This window comes from Microcebus murinus, chromosome 20 (assembly GCF_040939455.1).
Source record: "Microcebus murinus isolate Inina chromosome 20, M.murinus_Inina_mat1.0, whole genome shotgun sequence".
NCBI lineage: Eukaryota > Metazoa > Chordata > Mammalia > Primates > Cheirogaleidae > Microcebus > Microcebus murinus.
In genome coordinates this window covers 3,275,015-3,288,275 of record NC_134123.1, presented here as the reverse complement: position 1 = coordinate 3,288,275, position 13,261 = coordinate 3,275,015, and the positions used below count along the sequence as shown (strand labels likewise).

The window sequence follows — 13,261 nt, the reverse complement described above, 5'->3', positions numbered from 1 at the left end:
TGCGTAGTGTGGTGGGCTGTGTGTGGTGGGCTGTGTGTGGTGGGCTGTGTGCGGTGGGCTGTGTGCGGTGGGCTGTGTGTTTGGGGTGCTGTGTGTGGTGGGCTGTGTGTGGTGGGCTGTGTGTGGTGGGCTGTGTGTAGTGTGGTGGGCTGTGTGGTGGGCTGTGTGGTGTGGTGGGCTGTGTGAGTGGTGGGGTGCTGTGTGTGGTGTGGGGTGCTGTGTGAGTGGTGGGGTGCTGTGTGTGGTGTGGGGTGCTGTGTGAGTGGTGGGGTGCTGTGTGTGGTGTGGGGTGCTGTGTGAGTGGTGGGGTGCTGTGTGAGTGGTGGGTGCTGTGTGGTGTGGGGTGCTCTGTGAGTGGTGGGGTGCTGTGTGTGGTGGGCTGTGTGTGGTGTGGTGGGCTGTGTGTGTGTGGTGCTGTGTGTGGTGTGGTGGGCTGTGTGTGGTGGGGAGCTGTGTGGTGTGGGGTGCTGTGTGAGTGGTGGGGTGCTGTGTGTGGTGTGGGGTGCTGTGTGAGTGGTGGGGTGCTGTGTGTGGTGTGGGGTGCTGTGTGAGTGGTGGGGTGCTGTGTGGTGTGGGGTGCTCTGTGAGTGGTGGGGTGCTGTGTGTGGTGGGCTGTGTGTGGTGTGGTGGGCTGTGTGTGTGTGGTGCTGTGTGTGGTGTGGTGGGCTGTGTGTGGTGGGGAGCTGTGTGGTGTGGGGTGCTGTGTGAGTGGTGGGGTGCTGTGTGTGGTGTGGGGTGCTGTGTGAGTGGTGGGTGCTGTGTGGTGTGGGGTGCTCTGTGAGTGGTGGGGTGCTGTGTGTGGTGGGCTGTGTGTGGTGTGGTGGGCTGTGTGTGTGGGGTGCTGTGTGTGGTGTGGTGGGCTGTGTGTGGTGGGCTCTGTGAGTGGTGGGGTGCTGTGTGGTGTGGGGTGCTGTGTGTGGTGGGCTGTGTGTGGTAGGGTGCTGTGTGGTGTGGGGTGCTGTGTGTGGTGGGGTGCTGTGTGTGGTGGGCTGTGTGAGTGGTGGGGTGCTGTGTGGTGTGGGGTGCTGTGTGTGGTGTGGTGGGCTGTGTGTGGTGGGCTGTGTGAGTGGTGGGGTGCTGTGTGGTGTGGGGTGCTGTGTGTGGTGGGCTGTGTGTGGTGGGGTGCTATGTGGTGTGGGGTGCTGTGTGAGTGGTGGGGTGCTGTGTGTGGTGGGCTGTGTGTGGTGGGCTGTGTGAGTGGTGGGGTGCTGTGTGGTGTGGTGGGCTGTGTGTGGTGGGCTGTGTGTGGTGGGGTGCTGTGTGGTGTGGGGTGCTGTGTGAGTGGTGGGGTGCTGTGTGTGGTGGGCTGTGTGTGGTGTGGTGGGCTGTGTGTGTGGGGTGCTGTCTGTGATAGGGTGTCTGCCCATTACCGGTGCAGGGAAACCTGGGGGAGAAATGTGGGTTTCTCCCTCCCGCGGAGCCTGCGCACCTCACTGACCACTCATGTCCTGGACCCTGGGTGCCAGAAGTCCCCCAGGGGCGTCTCCCAGAGTCGGGGGTCCTGCCTTTGGCGCATCGTGGGGCTGAGCCCTGGCGTGGGCCTTTTGCGGGCTGAGGGCTAGTCTGGCAGACGCCCTGTGGCGGCTCCAGGCCTGACAGAGGTGACCCTGGGGGGCAAAGCACAGAGGCCGAGAGGCCCAGGAGACAGATCCCCCCACTCGGCCTCGTCCTCTTCAGGCAGCATTCTTTGCCCCAGCGTCCCCATTGTCCCAGGGGAAGGAAACTCTTCTCTGCAGCCAGGTGGGAGTGATGGGCGGGTAGAGCATCTTTCTGGAGCAGAAGGTGCGGTGCCGATGGCATGGCCACATCCGTGATCACGCCGGCCCGTGCTGCAGCCTCCACCACACACCTGGTCTCTTCCATTTGCAGTCTGCTCCAGCCCCGAGTCCCCGGGGAGCCACCTTGGTGGCCTCGGCCCACGTAGGTGCCCCTGCCCTGGCTCCCGGCAGCAGCGGCCACAGCCAGCACCCTCAGCCCCCCTGCAGGGGGTTCCCGTGTGCTGACGCCATCTTCCCTGTGTGACGGGAGGGGAGGGAGGCTGAGAATGTCGGTGACAGGCACGGTTTTCTGTGACAGCCTGGGGACACAAGGTCAATCTCTGTTCTTGCATTGGACGGAAGTGGGGACGAAGTTTGGGCTTCATCTCATTGTCCTGATATCTGCAGTTTTAATGTAGCAAGAGGCGGGGACCCAGGGCCAAAGGGTTGCTGGCCTTGGGACACTGAAGACAGAGCAACGGGCCAGAGAGCCTTGAACGCAGACCCGCTGCCTCCACGCCTTGCCCGGCGCCGCCGCAGCACCTTCAGGGCCCAGGCAGCAGCGCTGCGGGTCTTGCTCACTGCTGACTTGCACTTTGTTGCCACAGGTATCAGCAAACGGTCCGTGTCTGTGGCCTCCAGAAGGACCTGAGCAGCCTCCCTTACGGAGACCTGACGGAGGTGAGCCCGGGGGGCAGGGCTGTCCTGGGAAGCGCGGGCAAAATTCAGACTCTGCCCATCCTGAGTCCCACACTTGTTGGACGTCACAACGGCCGTGGCCCCAAGCCCACTTGTGTTGGGCACGGTGTGGTCACTTCCCGGGGCTGCTCCCAGTCTGCCCGTCATCTCAGGAGAGGTTTCTGGTGCAAACTGCTTCCTCACCTCAAGGGCTGGCTCTGCCCCCAAAGCAGGGGTCCAGGGGTGCTGCACATGGCTGACATCTCTCTGGCTCTGCCTGGGCCAGGAGCATAGGGGAGCCTCCAAACACTGCCCTGGGGTGCTTCTCCAAACTCTGGCTCGGTCCGCGGCTGAGCTTTTCAGCTCACGTGGCTCAGGGTGGCACCTTGCCCTCTCTGGGTCCCATCCTCCACAGCCTTCCCCCCTTGCCCGGGAGCCCCGAGGAGCAGATGGTCAGTCCAGAGCACACTGCCCTTCTCTGCTGGTGCCCTCCACCTGCTGTGGCAGGAAGCGGCCCCCACAGACCGCCTGGCCTGCATTCCAACACTCCGTCTGGCAGCCCTGGCCCTCCCTTCTAGGTCGGGCTCTTGCTCACCCCTCCTGCCACCAAAGTGGCCACTCACCTCCTGGCCTCCAAGTCTCTGCCCTGCTAGTGTCACTTACCCTTCGAGTTCCCACCCCAACCCCCCTACCTGAGGAGGGCTTTCCCGAGTCCCATGGGCTAAGGTACTTTGCCCCAAGAACTTGGTTTATACTTCTCAGTTGGCACTTGCTAAACTCTGCTTTGTGCCATTATTATGTATAAAGCTGACACCCCGCTACACTGTGGGTTCCCAGTGGATGGGGGTTCTCCTGCCCAGCCTCATGTGTCCCACCCCCAGTTCCCAGCTCAACGCCTGGCTGAGCACAGGGGCTTCACTTTGGGCTGGCCGGATAGAGTCACCTGGAGTTAGCCACCCAGGCTTTTCTCCTTCCAGTGAGTATTTACTGAGCACCTTTCTGTGCCCAGCACAGGCCCAGGGCCCAGGGGTGTGATGACGAACACACAGATAAGGGTCCTCTCTCTGTGGAGCCTAGAGCTGCCTAGTGGGGGATGGCTGCTCCCCAATAAATCCCTTTCTGTCTGCACCGAGTGACTGTCCCTCCAGTTCCCTGCTCCGTTCTCCCAGAGCTCCTGCCCCGGCTACGCCCTTTGCTGTAGAGCCCTCCCTGTGGGCTGTGCGCTGGACGGCGTTGTGCTGCAGGCACGGCTCACTCGGCACCGGAAAGGGCGCTCCCAAGTTGCCACTGTCCACGAGGCTTCCAGGGAAGTGGAGAAGTGGCACTCTTCCACTCGCCACAGTGTTGCGCGCGCTCAGGTCCCTTCAGAGCTGGAGGGCTTGGATGTGCTGGCGACCAGTCTGTGTGCCTTTCCCCTGCATCCTGAGAAGCTTCAGGAAGCTGCCATTCTCCAAGAACTGCAAGGTGGCCCAATGACAGGCAGTGGCGTTCTCCTTGTCCGCAGATCGGGGAGCGGGGCCTCAACCTCTCGGGGGGGCAGAGGCAGAGGATCAGCCTGGCCCGCGCCGTCTACGCCAACCGTGAGCTCTACCTGCTGGACGACCCCCTGTCGGCCGTGGACGCCCACGTGGGGAAGCTCGTCTTTGAGGAGTGCATTAAGAAGATGCTCCGGGGGAAGACCATTGTCCTGGTGACCCACCAGCTGCAGGTGAGGGAGCGAGCAGGGTCCGCGAGGCCGGGGCGGTGTGTGGCACCCATGAGCTCAGAGCCCCTCTTCCGCCTAAACCTGCCTCTCCTGGATGGGGTGGGGATGGAGCAGGGACGCCAAGACTCAGTTCCCCAGCGCAGCGTGCTCCCAGGAGCCTCCTGCTCCTCCCTGTGCGTGGGGCCAGGACCTTTCCTCCCAGAGTGCAGACTCTCCGGGAACACTTGGGTCCCGCCTGTGGGGTGGCCCAGGCACCTCCTCCTGTTCTGGCCTCCGGCAGCGAGGAGATGGGGAGCCGGGGAAGCGGCTCAGACCCGTCCTTCCTCCAGCAGGGCCGGGCAGGCCTGAAGCCAGGGGCACCTTGGCAGGGGATGACAGCAGGCGGTGGCCCCAGGCATCACACCCCAGGGGAAAGGGGCTTAAAGCCAGGACTTTGGGGCCAAGACTAAGCTTTGGGGAAGCTCTCTCTGCTCAGGGTCACTCTCTCAGGCTTAGGAGCATGAATCTTGCCAAAGACCTGAGTGAACTTGAGAATGTGGCAGGGTGGGGGCTGTCCTGGCTGGGCCAGTCTCACATAACAGGTACTGAGTGCCTGGTGGGAATCCAGGATCTTCCTCCACCCTGAGACAAGCCAGGTTTCCCATCTCTCCCACCATCTCTCCCTCCCCTCTCTGTGGTGAGTCCTCAGAGATGTGCGCGTGTTCGTGTCTGTGTGCATGTGTGTGTCTCATCCCGCAGGACAGGCCCCCTGGGGCCGGCCTCTGTTGAAAGCCCTGCTGGGCAGGGCAGAGGACTCCTGCCTTCTTCACCCTCCTGCCACCATGCACCATGTAAACAGAGCCTGGTCTGGGGGCAGCAGGCAAGGCTCATTGTCTTGCAAGCATAAGTTAAACTGGGGTGAGGGTGGAGGATGGCAGCAAATGAGGTTGCCATGGCTACAGGATGCTGCAGCCAGCATTTTCAGATTCTGTAGCGGTGGCCAGGAGGGGCAGCCTGAGGAGAGGGGAGTTCCTCAAAGACGCAGGAAACCTGGGCTTTCCCGTCTCCGTGCTGCGGCCCCTAGCCTGAGCCGCCCTTTCCCAGGGCCACATAGCTGGCTTCATTCAGCGTCTGAATTTGGCCCGTGGCATTGTCTGGGTTTCCTCTGAGGGGCTTGAGCATCCAGGAGACACCACGCTGGGCTGGTGTGGACAAGAGCTCCAGTTCCTCTTCTGGCCAGGAGTCAGGGTAGACAGAGGCTGGCTTTCTTCTGCACTCTGACCAGGTGACTGGGCATGGGCTGTGGCCCGGCCGGGGTGCTGACCATGGTAACCACAGCTCTGTGCCAGGAATGTCCAATGCCTGGAGACAGCCTGCGGTGGGGAGGGCTGTCCTCCTGAGGGCTCAGGGATCTGGAGGACGACACCCCATACCTGCCAGCCATGGGCTGTCCCTTAGGACTTCTCCTGGAGGGGATCATAGCCTCTGTCTTGGTCCAGTCTTGGAAACTCACCAGCCAGCAGTGTGACCGTCGGCAGGAACTGTTCTTCTCCCCAGGCCTCGTTCAGTCTCCCCAGAGGATACCTTTTCCCAAGATCATTTTATCTCATGTTTTACATGTTGGAAAGTGCGGGCAGCCGCCAGGTGGCACAGGATCTCCGTCCGGCTTGTCCTTGTCGGGAAGGAAGGGACTCAGAGCCCAGAACAGGAGCCCTGGAGCTTTGCAAGCGTGTTTCTCTGCTGCTGTTACTCCTGGGCCCACAGGTGCTCCAGATGCTTCTGAGCGGTAGGGCTGGGTGATAGCTCTCTATTACTCCAGGAAACATATGGAAAGACCCTGGCAGTCGCTACGGACCCCAACCTGGGTCAGATTCCTGAGTTTGCAGAATGAAGGGGCACAGATCTGCCTGGTCTCGCTGGGGTGAGCTGCCGGCTCACTGGACTTCACCAGGAGCTCTGGGGGTGGAGTGTGTGCCCTGGCACAGGCAGAGAAGGCTGCAGGCTGTGACAGGCCTATGGTGCCTCACTTTCCCTACCTGATAATCAAGCTGCTTGCTCTCTTTACTGGGTTGTGGGAGATGGAGAGATAAGAGATGAGATCAGGCTTTGAAAAGTTGGGAGAGCTGTGCAAAGGCGAGGGATGATTTTGTGGGGAAGAGGCTCTGTCAGAACCTGTGAAGCAAGGCCATTCCTGCTTGGGCTGTGTGGGGAAGCAGGCAGGGAGCTGGGCAGCACGTCAGAGGGCAGTGGAGGCGGCAGCTGTGTGAGCTGTCCTGCCCCCACGCCCATGCGCACAGTGACCAAAGGTGGCTACTTCTTTCAGGCGTCCAAGCCGGAGCAGCAAAGGCTAATGTGTGCTCTGAAGGGCCTTCAGCACAGACACTGCGAAGGCTGCCTTCTTGAATCTCACAGCGCCTTGCCCACCTCTGGGAGGGGCTTCCTGCCCTCAGGTGGGTTGGTCCTATGGGGAGAGCTCTGTCTCACTCCAAAATGAAAGGAAACACCCTTAGCAGAAATCTATGATCTCAGGAGAGATACGGAAATGAAGGGAATTCAAATGAAAAAAAACAGAACAGCTCTGGGCAATCATGGGAGTCAGCATAAAATGTAGCTGCATTTCCAGCACATGGATAAAGCTGGTGCAAACTCCCGAGGCCTGTGGACTGGGGCTGCGCCCTCCTCTGCATCCCCCAAGCATATGGGGATGACGGGGCTGAAATGCTACGACAGAGGAGACCATCGCAGAGATGGTACTTCCCCTCCCTGCCATACCTTGGCTGCAGTGACTGACAATTTCATCTTACAAATCTCCACGGTCAGGTTTCTTAGGAGGGCAGCTCATTTAGGGAGCAATAGCAAAGGAAGATGCAACGTGCTCACTGTGACAGCAAGAGGCTGGCTTTTGTACTCAAAGACCTGTGGGTACTAGATCAGTGGTTCTCAGCTGGGGGCCATTTCGCCCACAGAGACATTTGACAATGTCTGGGGACACTGTTGCTTGTCACAACTGGGGGAGGGCGTGCTGCTGGCATCTAGTGGGCAGAGGCCAAGGAGGCTATTAAATGCCCTACAATGCACATTTGTATCTGGCCCCTATTGTCAGTAGTGCCAAGGTCAAGAACCCCCGGCTCGCTCTGCCCACTGAGCCGAGCTTGGCGTGGGCTCTCCTCTCTCCACCGAGGCAGAAGTTCATGGAAGATCACTTTTATGTCTCGGCAGTTCCTGGAGTCTTGTGACGAAGTCATTTTGTTAGAGGAAGGAGAGATCTGTGAGCAGGGAACCCACGAGGAGCTCATGGAGGAGAGGGGGCGCTACGCAAAGCTGATCCACAACCTCCGAGGGCTGCAGTTCAAGGTGACTCTGGCGTGCGCGGACCTGGTTTCTGGCTGGGAGATGGTCTGTCACTCAGCTTTCAGGAACAACTTCTTTTTGTCTCCAGGATCCTGAACACATTTACAACGCGGCAATGGTGGAAGCCCTCGCGAAGGTCCCGGCCGAGAGAGAAGAGGACGCTGGTATAGTCAGAGTTCGAATCCTACCTCTCCCGCTGCCCTCGGCTCGTGAATGGACACAGATCTCTCTTTATTTCTCACCCTAGTTTTGGCTCCAGGAAATGAGAAAGAGGAAGGAAAAGAACCTGAAACAGACTCAGAATTTGTAGACACAAAAGGTATTTACCATTTATCATTCATCCCTCGGTCACGTGCTCTTTCGGACTCGTTGGGCACCAGGTTTGGGATGCAGGGCGGCTGGGGCGAGCTGCACCGGGGCCGCTGGGATCCTGTGGTCTACTGCGGCGTGAGCCTGTGGCTCCACAGCCTGCGTCCAAATTTTGGCTCCACCATTTACTAGTTTTGTGACCTTGAGCAAGATACTTGACTACTCTGAACCTTAGTTTCCTATTCCCTAATATGAGGAAATAATGTACCAACCTCATATGTTCTCATAAAGATTAAATGAGAAATGTTCCTAAAGTGATTAGCACAGTTACTCTCAGTGGTTATTATTCTTGGTTGGAGAGGCCCAAGCAATGCCCAGGGGTCACTTGGAGGCACGCCAAGCACAGGGGCTGTTTCTCACTCTTTACGGGCAGCTTTGAGCAGGGTTTGTGAAGTAGGGAAGGGGTTGAGGTGGGATAGTTATTCATTCTTTCAACAAATAAGGATTAAGCACTCTACTAAGTGCCAGGTACTATGCTAGCCTGGGGTGAGAGGGAAGAGAAGCATGTGTTCTCAGGGTCTTATGGCCTGGTGGGGGTTCAGGTGGATGGATAATCATAGGAAATGGGCAAGAGTAATGGAAAGTTGGGGTGTGAGGAGCAAACAAGTCAGGGAGGGCTTCACAGAGGGGATGACCTTGGGACTGGTCCTTCATGGAGGTGTAGGAGCTTGTGGGGACATTGCAGTGAGAAGGTGGGAGAGGGTAGAGGGTGTGAGATTGAGGGCAGGAAGAGTCTAGGGAGGCAGGGAGGTGGGAAATGGGCCCGCCAAGGGCCAGGCTGGCTAAGCCATCTCTTGTCCTCCTTACACCCTGCCACCCTCTGCTCCTGCATCCATTCCACGTTCCTGGGCACCCACCTGTGCCCTGCCCTGGGCCACGCTGAGGGCAGGAGTCAGCATTCCTCAAAGCATGCGCAACCGGGTGGCTTCCATGTTACAGTTCTGTTCCTCAGTAAAGCATAGGTGAAAACAAAGAACTTAGTACTTTTAATCAAATTTAAGATGCCATGTATTATTTTAAGACCACCATTATTTTATCTACCACTTGGAAAGAAAAAAGATCTCTGCCAATTAAACATACTATTGATTGGAAGATGCATGCAGCTCTCAGCAATGTTAAAATGTGGGGAGGAAAAAGCGAGTCTTTGAATCAATGAACTTTGGCACCGAGAATGGTGTTGGTGACAAATGGGGGCACGTTGGGAAAGACGACAGACTTTTCCCATTTCCGGAGGCTTCCTGGGCTGAAGTGAAGTGCCCAGACACCTTTCCAGAGAAAGCTCTGGGACTTGGGGTCCTGTGGGGCAGTGGCCCCCGCTCCTCGTTCCCCCACCCGCCCTGCCCAGGAGAGGGACGTGGAGCTGTGAGACCTGACCCTGGAGTGATGCCTGGTCCGCAGTGACAGGCAGCAGGGCCGTCCGGTGCCCTGAGAGCCGCAGGAAGTGAGGACGCTCAAGGATCCTGGACCTTAAAGGCAGCACGCCGGCCGCCCGTTGCCGGCCACCCGCTGCCCGGAGCCAGAGCCCCTCGCCAGCGCAGCCGAGGCTGAGCAGAGCGCCGCCGCGGGAAACTGGCCGGTTCCTCCTGCGCCACGGCCATCACTGGGCCGAGCCGCAGGCAGAGGCGCCGCCCGTGCGGGCCGGTGAGACACAGTGAGCGGAAGGCAGGCTGCCGTCTCAAGGGAGCACAGGTCCCGGGCAGAGAGCGTAACAGTGGCTCTGTCCAGCGAGGTGCCTTTGAGGTGTGAAGCTGTCCCCTAGGGGCAGGGTGCAGAGTCCGTGTGCGGGGTGCCCCTCTTCTAACCCTATTTATCTCTGTTTATAAAAGCCAAGCATGGTTTATGACCCCCCTTTGGAGCTGACATTTGCACCTTCTCTGCAGAGAGGGAGGAGGTGTGCGCTCGGAACTGGCTGCTGGGAGCCAGTTCCCTGTAGCCAGCATCCTTGCTCCTCTGCAATGCGATTTCCGTGAGAACTTGACAGTGATTTTCCCTTCCCCTTGGGGAATGGAGAGGACGTGGGACAGCCGTGTGGAGAGGGCAGGCTTTCTTCTGCATGGTGTGAGCTCTGAGAAGACGGGAACCGCCTCCTCCTTTCTCACCCCACCCTTGCATGTCAGCGTGCGCAGCCCAGCTGCCACCTCTGCATCCCTCTGCTGGGGACCCTCTGGGGATTTAACCCCCAGGGAGCGACCCTCACCACATAGCCAATAGGAGCTGGAATAGAAAAATCCCAGATCCTTCCTAGCATGTGGAAAAAGCCCGAGGTGTCAGTCTACATTGGCTCTGAGATTTTTCCACATGGAATTAAGCTTTAGTTGCCCTCAGTGCTTGCTGGAGGGGTGCTACACCTTTTATTGTTGCCTTCCTTTTCACTCCCTTCCGCTCCCAAATCAACTATACGTATTCAAAGCCTCTTCCTGGGTGCTGCTTCTGGGGGAAACAGATCAAAGCAACCCCTTTTCCCCAGGGCTGGGCACATAGTAGGTGCTTAACAAATATTTCTCAAAAGATGGAAAGCCTACTTCACAGGGCTGGACTGAGGACCGAATAGAGTAGAACGAATGAGCACGAGTGCGCTGGGAGCTCTGGGGGGCATGCCTGCCTCAGCGGCCCCACCTGCTGCAAGTGCCAAGGGCTGTGTTTGTCCCCGCAGTGCCTGCGCACCAGCTCGTGCAGAATGAGTCCCCCTGGGAAGGAGCCGTGACCTGGAGGACGTACCACACGTACATTAAGGCTTCTGGAGGTTCAGTATAAAACCATGGGCTTCTGGATTTGATTTGCATTTTAAAAATCCCTTCTTTAAACTGTTGGGTTCACATTTTATGATTTAACAGTTACTCTCTATATGCTAGAGCCATCTATCAATGCTTTTATTCTTTCTCCCTCTAAAAACTAAGGGCTGATGATACAGCCTTTTAAATGGAATCATTCTTTATCTCCATTACAACTGCCAGACTCAATTTTATTGAAGCCGAGTGAGCAGCCGCGAGAACCGGCTGTGGTTCTTCCGCGAGCTCGGCGCGGCAGCCATGGCCTGCTTCCACACAGGGTTCCCGTCCTGTGTGCATCACCCACCTGTGGTTGCATTCCGTCTCTCCCCAATAAGACTGTGTTTTTATTGGTTTGCTTTGAAAGAATAGTGAGTCACTCTTATGAAAGTGCACATTGGTGGTTTTTCCAGTATGTTCGCAATATGGACCCATTTTCCAACCAGGTGGAACAGATGTCCCCACTGGGGTACAGGCCCAGCACCCAGATGTGTTGCATCAGCCAAGAAGGTGGTCCAGGGGTGGGCCCTTCTCCTGAAGGCTTTGAGTTTCGCATCAGCATTGGGCCCGCGGCCCTGTCTCCTCCACTTGCAGGGTACCTGCTTTCTCTCTTCACCCTGTCCCTCTTCTTCCTGATGATCGGCAGCTCCGCCTTTGGCAACTGGTGGCTGAGTCTCTGGTTACACGAGGGCTCCCAGGTGAGCTTCCCTTTGTCTTGGAGTAAAATGGCTGCTGCATCAGTGAGGTTGTCTGTGTCCTTCTGCCCTTTTCAAGAAGCTGAGTTCAGGCCGGGCGCTGTGGCTCACGCCTGTAATCCTAGCTCTTGGGAGGCCGAGGCGGGCGGATTGCTCAAGGTCAGGAGTTCAAAACCAGCCTGAGCGAGACCCCGTCTCTACTATAAATAGAAAGAAATTAATTGGCCAACTGATATATATATAAAAAATTAGCCAGGCATGGTGGCGCATGCCTGTAGTCCCAGCTACTCGGGAGGCTGAGGCTGGAGGATCGCTTGAGCCCAGGAGTTTGAGGTTGCTGTGAGCGAGGCTGACGCCACGGCACTCACTCTAGCCTGGACGACAAAGCGAGACTCTGTCTCAAAAAAAAAAAAAAAAAAGAAGCTGAGTTCAGTTGTTTGTGCCAGATGACTCAAATCCTGAAAGCCCCTTCAATTTTTCCAGACAAGCAGCACATCTGGATTTTTATACACCAATTTTAGATTTTAAAGGGTTGGCTGAAAAAGTGGGGGCGAGCATGCGCAGGATGGAGTCAGTCTTGCAGCCTCTGTCGTAAGTTCCCTCCAGGAAAGCCTGGCACAGATTTGTGTCTTTCTGCCTCTAAAGAGAAGCTGGCATCTTGTCATGGGCGTTGCCCAGTGCCAGAAGGTTCTGCATGGCTCTCTCCCCAAAGTCGCCTCTGCGGGAATGGGACATGCAAGCATCGACTCAGGCCCTGCAAACGCTGCAGGCCACCAGGGGCCTTTCTCTGCAGGGTCTCTCCTGGGAGGAACTGATAAGTTTGCTCTCCCTTGAGCTTGCTGGAAGCTCTCCCAGCTTTTGGCCTGTGGTTTCAAAGCTTTTATGGAGCCACAGAGAATGCTGCCCACCTGCCCAGATTACATTTGGTGCAGCCCTGTTGCTATGACACTGGGGCACTGGGACACCTGGGCACTGGAGAGGCTGTTTGGCACAAGCTGCCTAAGGCCATTCCCAAGGGGAGAGGCTGAAGGGTGGCCTGCCCCCTGCCGAAATCAGGAGGCATCTCTGGAATAGCTGTAGTCTCCCAGATCCTCACTCACTCCTGCCTTGGAGAGCCCGAGGTTTAGGGTTAAGGTGGAGCCTGCTCCCAGCCTTGCTGTGTCCCTGTAGGCCAGCTGCCACGGGTGAACTGCAAAGCAGAGGCGGCGGCTGCCCCAGGTGCTCGCCCCGGTCGCCTGACACTGTGGCTCAGCCCAAGCACAGCAAAGTCTCCCCTTCAAGCTGGGCCTTGTCTCAGTCACCTCCCCAGGGATTTTGCTTTTACGGATATTCACCTGTCAGCCCCCTCTAGTTTACATTCCGCTATTACTGTAATCAGCGAAATGGCATTTAGAAGAAAGATGCTTGTTTGCTCCCCAAAGGCAGTCTTGACTTTTCACACACAGCCCAGAGAAAAGTGGAACTGCCAGTTTCTCAGGGGGAGGAGACGCCTCTTCCCAGAAATGCTGGCAAAATTGCGTGTTCTCATGGGGCAGGATGGAGCCAGGGTTTTTCCAGGACTCTGGGAGCCCAGCATCCCCCACGTTCCCGCCCCCAGCCAGGGATTCCAGGGCCGTGCTCCTCTGGAAAAGAGTCAGGAAGGGCTGTGGGGCGGGCCCATTGCACAGAGAAGCCCCCAAGTCTCACCGAAGGCCCGGCGGCTCGCCAGGTGGCCCGGCACGCTGGAGGCTGGTCCCTGATCCTCTGTCTGGTCTGCTGCTGCCAGGTGCGGCTCAGCCAGCCTCCTGGGACCTGGACTCCTGTTCGCTTCTGTGATCTTCCTGGCGCAGTTGGCTTCTGAGGTGGTTGCCCTGAGCACACCTGCGTGTGCTGAGCTCATAAGTCATCTGCCCCCTGGAGTCATGGCTGCCACCAGGAGGGACGATGCGAAGCTCAGAGCCCCCAGATGGACGGACTTGA

General features: G+C 57.9%; 1 protein-coding gene across 1 annotated transcript in view; it reads left to right on the top strand.

The window, feature by feature from the left end:
- ABCC12 (ATP binding cassette subfamily C member 12) overlaps positions 1-13,261 on the top strand; it is a 70,275-nt gene that overhangs the window by 36,162 nt on the left and 20,852 nt on the right. Inside the window, exons 14-20 of the mRNA XM_075995610.1 lie at positions 2,366-2,438; positions 3,940-4,143; positions 7,339-7,473; positions 7,559-7,634; positions 7,718-7,789; positions 10,493-10,582; positions 11,202-11,305. Of these exons, the coding sequence (XP_075851725.1) occupies positions 2,366-2,438; positions 3,940-4,143; positions 7,339-7,473; positions 7,559-7,634; positions 7,718-7,789; positions 10,493-10,582; positions 11,202-11,305 (754 nt within the window). The remainder of the gene's footprint in view (positions 1-2,365; positions 2,439-3,939; positions 4,144-7,338; positions 7,474-7,558; positions 7,635-7,717; positions 7,790-10,492; positions 10,583-11,201; positions 11,306-13,261) is intronic.